Here is a 13682-nt window from a genome sequence, read left to right on the forward strand (position 1 = left end):
AATAATGCACCTATTAGGCTATTCTTAGGCAATCTTCTCTTGATTCCATATTATTGGCTCCAATGGTAAGTGCTTGACATAACCTAAAATTCGGTGTAGTTAATAGTTTATCTTTCTAACAACGTTGCAAAACTCGTTCAGCTTTTCCAAGACGGGCCAACTAGTGCCTAGCAAGTATTTGGTTTAGGTAGGGAGAACTTGGATTGGATAAATTATATGAAATTAATTTTAAGAAAATTATATATATAACAAATTATTAAAAATTATAACAAAATAGATGAATATTAATAACAATTATAGAATTTTTTCTAAAAAGAAAATCGAAATTTCCATGTTTTTTCGATTTTGACTGATTGCGAATTTTTCCGATTTTGACCGAATTTAACCGAATTCGACTGATTTTGACCGAGTTTGACCGATTCCATTTTTTTGGCCGATTTCTAATTAGGTACATCAGCTCCTACCTGATTCTGATTAATCGGTCACCTAGACCGACTTTACAACACAACTTTCTACCCAACCAATTTCCATACTTTGTTTATGTTAACACTTAACACTTAGTTATCATCTCTAGTTTTCTTAATTTCTAATATATCATAATTAATTCCTACTCATAACGTTATACTCCCTCCGTCTCAAAATTATAGTTCATCTTTCCTTTTTGGTTTGTCCCAAAATAATAGTTCACTTCTAAACATAAATAACATTTTTACCAAAATACTCTCTCATTATTACTTAACCAACTAAGCATTTAATGAAACATTCAACGCAAAGTAAGGACAAAACTATCATTTTATTATATAAAGTTAGTAGTAATTAATGTTTTTCTTAATCTGTGTGTTTTTTGTCTGTGGATAACAATATTGGGACGAATGGAGTATTTCTTTATCAATATGATATAAATTTTAATAAAAAAAAAAATGATCTATTTTCTACCGATTACAATATTGTTTTACATAAAAAAAAACTTCAAACATACATTTTCTAAAGGTTAATATCATTGTAGCTCAACCAACTATCACGTTCTGTTTTATATGTGTAACACCGAAATTTTCAAAACAAGTTTTTCATTTAAATTAGTTTATCTCTTTAATACTTTTCATAAAAATCTACTTTTTTGTTTTAATTACAATACATGACTCTTTTGTTCAATCAATTAATAAACCAGGATCCTCAAAACAAACTCTTCCTCTGGTGTGTACAATCGAGCCGGTGTCGTCCCGTGATCCTGAGAAAAACCTGAAACATATAACACAAAATACTGTAAGCACGAAGCTTAGTGAGTTCCCCAAAATACCACATACAACACATATTAGCCACTCGAGGCTATAACTCTAATTGACCCTCTGGTCAATGTGTCTCAGTGGGACCCTCCAGTCCCATAACTATGTGGACCCTCTGGTCCTAAGCTCGTTGGACCCTCCGGTCCGGTCTGCTTGAGCCTTCCGGCCTCATGAATCGTTGGACCCTCTGGTTCGGTCTATAAACTCCGCATAGCATAAATCACAATGACATAATGCATAGCATGTCACATACAACAAGATAACATAATACTCAATGTAAGCACATAAGACCTTCCGGTCACACATAACTACCACTCAAGGTAAAGTATAGTGAGAAGACTCACCTCGGGAATGTCTCAAAAAATCACAACTCGGTATCTCTGAACCTCGAAACAACGACCTAGCCCCGCCTAATCACATAAAGTAATTATTTTAATCATTAATGACTCTCAAGGCTAGACTACACCTCTTTCTACAATCCCACAGAAGGGTAAAAGATCATTTTACCCCTTCCTGATCCAAAAGTACAATTGTTGACCAAAACCCTAAAAGTCAACGAAGTCAACGGTCAACCTTGACCAGACTCATCGAGTTGTCTCAACGACTCGGCGAGTCCAGTCGTGAATCTACTCCTCTTATTCTCTTTTGACTCACCGAGTCACTCACTTAACTCGGCGGGTCACTCTCTAGACTTACAGTCTCGGGACAACTCGACTCGACTCGTCGAGTCTGTTCATGGACTCGGCGAGTCCAATCCATGCTCAACTTCAAATGGCTTCCTGAGGTCATATCTGATGCTCTACTCAATAGATCTATCCTTTCTAGTCCCAATAATCACGTAAAGTTCGAAGCTTGATGCCCATGCAAAGGCTCCAAGGTTCTATTTGAAGAAATGACCTCTAATATGGCATCTTAAGTTCATATTCACCAACCATCCTCATAAAGCTCAAAGGAGTAAGGTCTCTGGACCTCTATGGATCCAGATCCAAGACCATAATACGAAAAGGAACCATATACTCAACAAAACCATCTACCAAAGGGTCTAGAAAACCCTAACTCTATAAACAATCACCAAAACAGAAGATGGATCGAGATTATACCTCAAATAAACACTCCTGAGCTCAGAATTCCTCCAAATAGCACCTCCTTCAGCCTCCTCTTGATCTTGATCACCTTCTTTTTGCTATACCAATGATAGAAAGATCAAATATGGCCTCTCCTTCCTCACAAACGATTTAGCTCACTTAGGGTTTCTCTCAAGGGACAGGTAGCCGCAATGGGAGGCCATGAGTGCCCTTAAATAGGCTCCAAAACCCAGGAATTAGGGTTCCAATTGCCAACGCAGACTCGGCGAGTCATATGCCCGATTCGTCGAGTCTGGTCGCGAAGATTCGCGGAAACTTCCTCACCTACTCGACAAGTCGTGGCACCCACTCGTCGAGTCCCTCCTTTTCTTGAATAAATAATTAAAATTAAATAATACCCAAAACTTTGGATGTTACAATATGGTCCTTCATGTTTTTTTTTTGGTATTTTAGGGGTATAAAATCCATTTTTACATGTTAAAAAGAGACATTGAGTTGTAATTACCAGTCATAAAAAGTATTGGCATCCACATGACATTTTAGTCATTAATATTTGCACATGTGGCCTTGAGATGAATATTCTATTATTATTATTATTATTATTAGGGTTTAAAAATCTTAAAAGTTTCGGTTATTATTTTGTAATCTTGTAAATATTAAAATTAGAAACATTAAAGTTGTTCCTAAAGAACATTCATCAACGACCACCTAGAATCATCATCGTCAACCACCATGCAACACCGTCAACCACCACAACCACCATGAATAGGTAGAAGGACGGATTCTACCAAAATCCACAGAACTACCAAATCCAAACCACAATTGTAATAGCAACATATGAATCAGTAACCTTAACCAATCGTTATTTTTTGGAAAGAGCCGAAGCTTAAAAAACTTCCATAACCAATCGTTCATTAGGTCCTCTGGGATCTTGATCAAAATTTAAATCGAAAAAAAATCATTACATAACCTGAAATTGCAAGTAAAATCCAAATCGAAAACAAACCTATAGATCTGAAAATCAGAACATTCTCTATACATCACCACCACCGGCATACGCGGAAAGCTCTTATCTATTTGCTTAAATGGAAAAGGCAATAAAAATTCGGCCGGAAATATCATATTTTTGACGATGTTGATGATTTCATCTACCTTCTCTTAAATCTAAAGAAAATCCCTTATAAAGACTTCACCAAAATCCCCAAATTGATTCTTCTTCCCTACTCTTTACACACTTCACCGGAATCTTCCCGTAGTTGTCTCATAATTGGAAATTTTTTTGAAATTGAAGTATCGTAAGTCTCCACCACCATATCTGCTTGTGATGTCGCTATTATGTTGAATATTGAACTGTGGCAGAGCGTGCAGAGAAAAAACCGCTTGAGTAATGGTTGTTATAGTGGAAGTGGGTGGTTATGATCGATTAACTAGGAGGAGAGGCAGATATGAAAAACAAAAAAAAAACAAGCAGGTGAGCCGGTGGGAAAAAGAAGAAGGCCTAAGATTTAGAGGGTGTTTGGTTTTACTTTTAAAATGATTTTTGAGACTTTTGGCTTTTTCAAAAAGTCAAAAATTTAAAAAGTTGTTTGATAATTAGAAAAGATCTTTTAAAATAGTTTTTTGAGAAGAAGAAAAATGAGGCTTTTAAAAAGTTTAAACAAACTTTTGCCTTTTTTCCCTTTCCCCCATCAAAAGTTTAAACAAACACATTTTAAAATTATCTTTTAGAAAAAGATATGAATCAAAAAGTTCTTTTCTAAAAAGGACTTTTTTATCTAAAAAGCTATCCCAAACACCCCCTTAGGTCTAGTTCATTATTTGATTTCTTTTAGTTAATAAATAATCATTGTATTATCGTGGACTATAAGTGGCTATAGAAACTCTATTTTCACCGGAAGACTCATTCATTATTTACAAAAGGACATTTTGAAATCTAAAAACTAAACATAATGCCCTTAAAATATAAAAAATTAACATTAGGAACCATTTAAAATAAAAGTTGATATTTGGTTGGGTTATAATTGCATTAACCTTTTTTCTATTGTTTATATATATATATATATATATATATATATATATATATATATATATATATATATATATATATATATATATATATATATATATATTAAAAAAATAGTATATTTTAGTCTTTTATGAATATTTTTTTTAAGAGAAATCAAATATCTTCCTATCTTTTGTATACATTATATAAAAAAATGTTAAAATAAAAAAAAATAGATTAAAAGAGAGAATTTATGGATACCATACGCATTATTCTATAAGAGTAGGAATATAAATAAGAATAAAACATAGGTGGATATTTAATTTTTCATTTTTAATTATAATTTAATAAACTATATTATTAATCATTTATATCCATTTTAGACATATAATTCTTTCGAATTCATTATAATATTATTAAAACAAATATTTTATTGAATATACGAAGAATCATGGATATGTTCTACCAATAAGGCTAAAAGGAGTGGTAACACTTTTAGCACTTTGCCACATCAGCTTTTTGGTTGTCATCTCATTTTTTTTTTCCATTTAACACCTAAGGTTAACATTTGGTCAGGAGTGGTAATATTCCTAACGCTTCATTTTTTTTTAATTTAATTAAATAATTTTATTTTAATAAACAAACATTTTTTATGCATGAATATTAAACAAATTTTATTTTTTTAAACCACAAACATATGATATAATATAAACAAGAAGAAAAGAGGGCAGGGTTATCGACTGATATCCAAGAAAGGGAGTTTCAGAATGAGAATAGATCTAATCACAGGAGAAAGATAATGAATGATGTCCATGGCGGGGTAACATCTGATTGGATGGAAGAGGCGGTGGTGGGAAAAGTGGGATAAGAAGGAAGAGAAGAATAAACTCCCCATTAAACTACCATTGAAGATGGCCTAACAATATTTTTTTTTTCTAACATTATATTAAATAAAAAAACATCATTTATAACATAAATAAATATTTTTATTTTTTTAATATTATATAAATAAAAAACATAACCTATAACATAAACAAATATTTTTATTTTTTTATTTTTTGTTACATTATACAGTATTAAATAAAAAATATAATTTATAACGTAAATAAATTCTTTGAAAACACAAAAATAAAAAAATAAAAAAATAAAAAAAAACAAATTTCATTAATTAAAAACATAGAAATTCAAAACCTAAATTACTAAAATAAAAATAAAACATAACAAATAAAACATTACACTACTTAATTAAAAAACATAAAAACATAAAACACAAAAACCATAGACAAATATTACTCGTCGCTGTCACCATCCTCATCGCCCTCATCCCCTACGTTGTCACCGTCTACATTCGCATCGTCGTCATCGTTGGCATCCTCTTCATCTTCATCGTCAATGCCTCCTTGGAGTTGTCTTCCCCATATGTGCTCGGTCAAATCATGACGTAGATTGTGATGTTTCACGATTTTGTATTTCCAAAACTCTAGAGAAGTCTGTCGGGCTGCCAACTTGTTATTACAGATGGATTGTTCCCGATATTTGAACAAATAACATTGTCCTTTTCTTCTATTATCATGTTATGTAAAATAACACAAGCACTCAACACCGTCTGTCAGTTTTGCCCTATCCTATGTTCGTGTTGGATGTTTGATTATGTGTCACTTTTGTTTTAGGACTCCAAACGCTCGTTCTATATCCTTACGTGCAGACTCATGTGCTAACTTGAACAATTTTTTTTTCATCGGCTGGAAATGAATATGGTTTGACAATGTAGCATACTCTGGATATATCCCATCAGCTAGGTAATACCCATACTTATATTCATTTCCATTCAAAACGTATGACATGTCTGGTGCTTTACGCTGCAAAATATTGTTAAATAACGGAAACGCATGAAGCACATTCAGGTCATTGTTGGACCCCGCCATACTAAAGAATGCATGCCAAAACCATAAGTCTTGTGAAACAACCGCCTCTAATATAACAGTCGGGACCCCATGATCACCTCGCGTGAATTGACCACGCCACGCATTGAGACAATTTGCTCACTCCCAATGTGTACAATCAATAGTACCAAGCATCCCTGAAAAACCATGTTTAGCTTGATGCGCAACATACAACTGTTCGACATCACTTTTAGTCGGATGTCGCAAGTATATTTCACAGTAAAGCTCTATAACATACTCACATAAAAGATATGTACATTCTCGACCCATCCTCTCAGACATTTGCAAATACTCATCTGAAGCGTCTGCGGTTATGCCATATGCCAATTATCTAAGAGCAGTCGTACATTTTTGTATTGTAATAAAACCACGTTTACCTCTAGCATCCCATTGTAATTAGAAAAACTCATAATTACGTTCCAAATCTCTAGTTATACGTAAGAATAAATTTCTACTAATACGAAAACGTTCTTCAAATTTCGACAAGTCATATAAACTATTAGGGACAAAATAATCATGTACCAAAAGTTCATTTGCCTCCTCTCGATCCCGATTGATCCATTTTCTATGCTTCTTATCGCGGTATGAGCTTTCGTCTCTCTCATAAATCATGTCTTATGTCTCAGACAATAGTGTATGTAAAACCAACTCGTCATCAGAACCGTTATTCATTTTTTGTTGAATGTGTGTGTTTGATTTGAAAGAGTTTGTGTGTTTGTTTTGAAAATTTTGTGTAAAAATGGATCAACTTATAGAGAAAATTTAAATTAAAGAAAAAAAGTTTTTTTTTTTAATTTAATGCCACAACGGTCAAGAAGTAATCCAACCAATTAGAATCCAACCAATTAGCTTACGCGTCTTCTTCCGTTCTGGCAGTCATGCCACCACCAACCCATCGAAGTTGTGGGCGGTGTTCACACGTGGAGAGAGACTCCACGTAAATAAGTCACACGTGGAGCCACCTTCACTCCGGTCAGCCTAATAAAGTAAACGACTTCAAACTATATTGGACAGTTTTATTAGTCAATCTTTTGCGTGACTTATCACCTTGGCAACAAAAGGTAACGAGTCATAGTAAATAGAAAAATAGAACGAAGATGATTGAACTGGATTTCTATTTACTTTATATTCCACTTCATTAAACAACCATCGTGCTTGTAAAATGCTAAAAAAACGTTACAGTTTCAAATTTGTAGCATTTTGACGAAAAGTGAACAAAGTGCAATAGTATTTTGCAATGAAATTGAGGAATTGAAAATACACGAAATTTAATGCTTTGTGTTTTCACAGATACAATATTTAACGATATAATTTATATATATAAGGTAACATGTTATCTTCAGATAGTTGCTAAACTCAAACATATATAGAGACATGCAGTACATACAGTATATATGAATCATGCCATTATCGATCATTCTCGTGTCTTGATATTATTTGTTTTGTTTTGCTCTTGTATGTTCTTACTTTGAGGAGAAATAGACGTCGTACCTAGTAAAACCAAACTCGAACATCATCCAACACAGGCCCACAGAAATGGCCATAATCATTAAGCTTTGTGTGATAAAAAGCACTATAAAATGTGAGTCTTGTTCTATTCGAAATTGCTTTAAATTTAAGAACTCCAGTTTTGAACCCACCCTTTCCTTGAGACTCATATTTTAGTTTTAGGGTTTCCCGAGCAGCAAAAGCCTCGACCATCATAGAACCATGGCAACCATTATGTGCATCACCAACAGTGAATGTTAACCTGTAGAATTTGTTAGGAACTGTTCGTATAATTTGTGCAATGGCTGTTTCTCGGCCTCCAACCAACTCAATGCCAGATAGCCCTGAGGGTACTTCGAAGTGCTTTGAATCTATGTATTTAACTGGTTTTAGCGATTCAATGATCCACCCAGGGAGTGGAGATACTATGTCATGTATTTTGGGAAGGAGGAGGACTCCTGTTGAGAAGTTCTTGAAGACATATGGACCAATTTCAAAATCACCATTTTTCACTAAATTACCTGCATGAAACAATATATATTATATAGATTGTTAATTGCAGTATAATTTTTCTAAGAACCTAGCTACCATTTTATGTATAAGTCTGAGTTGAATGTCAAAACTATTTTAAATAATACTACTTAATAAGTTATTTGTTGTTTACGTGAATGTGGCAAGAAACATGTCATGTTCTTGATATTAATTTGCCTGTTTTTTTTTTTTTTTTTTTTTTTTTAATTATTAAATATAATGCGTACAGATGTAGTTTAATAACTTTTTGTCCTAAAAATACAATATTACGCGAGGCTCTTAAAAGTAATTAAATACTCAGAGAAAACTCAAAATTACTAAAATATACTATATTGCATTTGGTTATTTGATCCCTTTGTATTCATCCTTTTTAGGTGCGTCACAAAATCCGGGTCGGTCTTGTTTACCCGCCATCCAGCTCTACATCCCGACCCAAGTTTATCCCTTCCAACTTTTTTTTTTTTTTTAATTATTTTTGTCTAATTTTAACTTTTGGATTCAAACTTTTTTATTTTTTATTTTTTCCCCTAAAACCTTTTTATCTACAACTTTTTAAATTTAGTTTTTTTACAAAATTATTTTTTACAGCTTCTTTTACATCTTAATTTACAACTTTTGCTTTCACAGAATTATTTTTTTAAAGCTTTTTTACTATCTTAAAACATGTTTTGAATATTTAATTTTCCGTTTTACAAACTCGTTTTTATGCATGTAGAGTTGTAAAAATATGAGAGTTATATTCATTTTCTACATAGTATTATTTTGCATAAACCAGAAGTGCAATATTATGTAAATTAAAACTAACCTATATATTGTAAATTACTAAATTGTCATTTGTCTATTATATGCACACAAATTTTCCACAACTCCACGGGATGCTACCCTAGTTTTTATATATTTTTGACATAGATTTTTGTTGGAGACTCTATAGTGATACGGATTTGTATATTTTCTCGGCTTCTTAATTCTTTACAGAAACAAAAAACGTGGGTCGGAAAGAAAACTAAGATGAACAATATGTTATGTATAGCATCATTATAAAGACTGGAAAATGATAATACGCATACCTGCGGAATACTTGATAGGAGTCATTTTTTTTATTGCGATGGCGTCTAAGAGTGGCCCACAAGTGGGGTCCTCTTGGATCCCTGGATTGTGAAATGTAACCTTGACAGTGCTGCGAAGAGCCTTAAAAGCATAAGCATAAGTGTCACCTCCATCTGTACTATACAACGTTTGAATTGGAAGCTCGCCTGAGTGCCCATCAGCATATATAACGAGCTTCTCATCTTGAGCACAAGTTCTTGTTGCTGAAAATGTGAGGGAGTAGGTTGAACCTGCCTCGACTGTAATATATTGTGATATCGAAGCTTCATTCCCAAGCCTTGCTGCGTGGGTCCCACGAGGAACTGCAAAGTAGAACCCACCTGGTTGTGGCCCACCTGAGACGAACTCGACTATGCCCTTGATTACCCATTTGGGCAACGAGTACTTCCCTATTATCACTGTTTTCTTCAGGTTCGATGGTTTTGGACCTAGCTCAAAGTGGCCATTTGGAAGCATTCCTGGAAAAATATATAACAGTTTCAAAGCACATGCATGCATGCATTTTAAAAATATGCTTGTAACATGATTAAATTTGTAAAATGTATTATATGATCTTGATTTCATTAATTTTATATACAAATGAAGAAAGAATATATAGCTAGCGCCGAAATTAACATACCATCACGAATAGGAGTTCGAGCAGCAGTGGCACCAGCAACAAGGAAAGGTGTACAAGTAATGTAAAAGAAGATGAAGAGAAAGTAAAGAGAGGGTAAGAAAGACATTTTCGGATCTAGCTATGTGATAAGGAAAGAAAGCAAGTACAATGGAGTACAGGTGCAGTACTACTTCCCTATCACCCTATTTATAAGTTTATGTGCTTAACTGCTTATACATATACATATATATATTCACATGCATGATACAAGCAACTGAAGTTAATCCGAAAATAAGATCGACATTAACTTGCATATGCATGCATTCAATGTAGATTAGATCCACCATTTTGACTTAATTAAAATATAGATCACTTTTCATTTTATGTAAAAAATAAAATTTGGATTCTCTAATTTCGTGAATTTTGGGAATTTAATAATGTATGTAAAATTCAGATATAAGAATTTGTGTATTAAAAATACTAAATCCTTCAGTGATAGTCAGTTGTTTTGAACAAACGGGTTCCTTGGAAACTAGATGTAAGCATTAAAGATGTCACATTGTCACGTTACAGCAGAAAGAAATACGGCGTATGATGAGCGGGGCACCTCATGCATGTGCTTATATAGTAAACCACAAATTATGATTAGAGAGATTTTAACTTTATTCTAATATCTTATATCTTTTCTTTTAACATGAAACTTGAAATTTTCAAACATATACTTTTCTCATTTTCAATATGATTATCAATATTTTAATAAATAAAAATCGTAGTCTATTATTTCAAACTGTTATAATATTATGGTTGTTGTAATGTAATAGTTTTGTAGGAGCCTAGGAGGTCAAAACAAAACCCGCTTTATTAAACAAACATTATGACTTATGAATACTTGTAATCGTGGTTATTTTGAAGAGGATCGTAAATTAGGGTCATAGGAACATGTGCAATAGTCCATATGTTTACACCATATATAATTAACTAGGTTATAACGGTTGACAAATTAAAATAACACAAAGATTATAAAAATCGGAATTACAAAATTTCAAACGTTCAAAGTACTTTTGTGAATCTGTAATGAATGACAGGTACACAAAACCAAAGTAAAACCAAATTAAAAAATAAAAGGATAATAACAAATATACTTTATGTTAGAAATTGGGTAGGGTTATAGTGGAGATATGGATACCCCTTAGATCGTGTAAACATTTTCTGAACTGATATTTCTACCATATTCCCGGGTTATAAGAAATTCAATGGGACACTTACGAATCTAGGTACAGAAAACATACGTCAAATTGTTAGAAGATTCTGAGTTCGTATAAAGAAAAAACGAGAGCTAAAAGGACATTGTTTCTCTTCAAGAGGAGAGTCGATTATATAGAAAACGAGATGTAGGAATACAGACATAAGCTGAAATTTATGCTGGCTAAAAGGCAATAAGGCTGGTAAAATGAAAAAAAAACAGAAGTTCCTGTGGGTGAGGGTATTATGGACGAATCTACCATTGTCCTAAAAATGGCTGGTTTGGAGAGCTCTACATTACATTTTGACTGCAATTTGGATGAAGCTGATGGTTCAGAAAAATCTGAAGTGGTGGATAATAAAAAAAAAGGAGTTAATTGACCGCTGCAAGTTTTTGGACGATTTTACCCCCAGAATATCTTAGAAGCTTAGTGGCACCACATTGTCTCTTGGTGGATCGTTTTATCAATCAATCAATATACTACTCCTGATCGACATAGATGTGGAGTGAACATTGAAATGGATTGAGCTACAAAGTTACTATTGACATTTGGAGCTACAACCGAAATAAAGAGATATCAGTCTTTAGTTCTAAAACCTTGCAATCTGATGTGTTTCTCATTTGGTCTGGTGCCTTGGACCAGTGCCTTACAATTTTGACTTAGACCTTATAACTATTTCTATTATTGTCTCATTTTGTATAATTTCCAGCTATGCATTGGATTTTAATTTATATCTAAATATATTGTCGTTTCAAAAAAAAAAAAAAAAAAAAAAAAAAAAAAAAAAAAAAATGATAACTGAGATGCTTTGAAAAGCCAAAAGACATTTACAGTTCCAAAAAAGTTTTAATATCGTATTTTATATATTTTTAACTTCAAAAAGCTTTTCATAATTTAAGTATATATATTGAAAATGTTAGCAAAATCGAGATCTTACTTAAAATCGTTTTACGTTTAACAAGATCGTAATCGTAAGATAGGATTGAGATCGTAAGATCCTACCAAAATGAACTTATATTCAAATTTGCTCGCAAGATATTGTAATCAACTTTAACTTCTTAAGCATTACCCATAATTTTTGTTGCTACAAACCGTAAATATTAAAAATAAATCATCTTAATTTGAAGTAAGATTATTTTGATCATATACAAGTAAAATGTAGGATCACAAAAGGATTATTATGAGTTTGCTCTAACTCGAGATGAAATTAATAAAATTGTGATGTTCTAAAAGACTTCTTGCAACTTGTGACGCTTGACTTCAAGTTGAATAGACGGATTATCGATACTCGGCTAAACAATATGACTAAAGAGGTGAGATCGGGGTCGTAGCGTGATCCGTATCGTTTTTCACTTGTAAAGATCTTAAAATTGTTAAATCGTAAGATCAAATCGAGATTTTAACAACCTTGCTTGAAACCAAAATATCAACGTAATTCCATTTAAACAAAACTGAAACATACTAACAATCGCCCATTGAGAATGCCAATGTTTAGTTATTTGATACTAAAATCGCACCGACTTATTTCAACAGGTCAACGAACAAATAAAAATGGATACTAGATACTAAAAGGGAAAAATGCATTTAATAGCAATAAAATATATTTTATAATAAATAAATAAATTATATTACTGATGTTTTCATTTAGAAGAAAAAATGATGTAAATTCTACACATATCTCTAAATATTATTAAAAGAGAACCCTTAATTCATCAATAAAGCAATCATGACCATTGATTCTATTTCAATCATATGATTTCCACCCTTAGATCAAATTGCTGACATCATCTTTTCCAAATAGAAATCAAACATTTAATTATAGAATCTTTAAATTTAGCAATTAGATTTCAATCACAATTATATTTAATTATAAAATCTTTAATTATAGAATCTATCATACTTTCTAAAATATGTTCCACAATTCGGGCACAATTACATTTAATTATAGAATCTTTAAAATCAACAATTATGTTATCAATTGAAGCATATCATTCTATCTATATATTAAGTATCAGTTTCTCCATAAATCTTGTCAAAAACATGAATAGCCGCCCCATCTTTCTCCTCTATTTTTTTTCTCTTAAACCATAATTCCTTAATCCTCTTCGTCCTCATGTCAATGGTTGTGCTTCAATTGATGCTTTGTGTGTTCATAACAGAATGTTGCACCATAAGTTGGTTCCTTTTTTCTCATGTATTCTTAGAATTTGTGTATTGCCTCTTACTCGCATCTCCAATTATCACACATGTGTTTTGGCTTCACACAAATATCTACAAACTGAAGCAAGCATCTCCATCTTTTGACGATCTATGCCATCATTTACTCTAATTAATATTTTTCATAATTTAACTTCCTTATTTATAGTTTTTGGCTTCAGTATTCAAACCTGTTCAGTTT

General features: G+C 32.4%; 1 protein-coding gene across 1 annotated transcript; it reads right to left on the bottom strand.

Annotated features, from left to right (window-relative positions):
* Positions 1–7527: 7527 nt before the first annotated feature.
* Positions 7528–10242, bottom strand: LOC145077025 (protein TEEBE-like). Its single transcript, XM_079022810.1, has 3 exons — positions 10062–10242; positions 9403–9900; positions 7528–8325 (listed from the first exon to the last, which is right to left on the bottom strand). The coding sequence occupies exons 1-3, from the start codon at positions 10165–10167 to the stop codon at positions 7808–7810; spliced, it is 1122 nt and encodes a 373-aa protein (XP_078878936.1). The 5' UTR covers positions 10168–10242; the 3' UTR covers positions 7528–7807.
* Positions 10243–13682: the final 3440 nt, after the last annotated feature.

The sequence above is a fragment of the Lactuca serriola genome, chromosome 9 (assembly GCF_051521515.1).
Source record: "Lactuca serriola cultivar US96UC23 chromosome 9, Lser_US96UC23_V15, whole genome shotgun sequence".
In the NCBI taxonomy this organism is placed as follows: domain Eukaryota; kingdom Viridiplantae; phylum Streptophyta; class Magnoliopsida; order Asterales; family Asteraceae; genus Lactuca; species Lactuca serriola.

Coding starts and splice junctions, on each gene's coding strand:
- LOC145077025 (XM_079022810.1), bottom strand. CDS start 10,167: ATGTCTTTCTTACCCTCTCTTTACTTTCTCTTCATCTTCTTTTACATT. Junction 9,901..10,061: donor TCGAACTCCTATTCGTGATG/GTATGTTAATTT, acceptor ATATTTTTCCAG/GAATGCTTCCAAATGGCCAC. Junction 8,326..9,402: donor TCCTATCAAGTATTCCGCAG/GTATGCGTATTA, acceptor TGTTTCATGCAG/GTAATTTAGTGAAAAATGGT.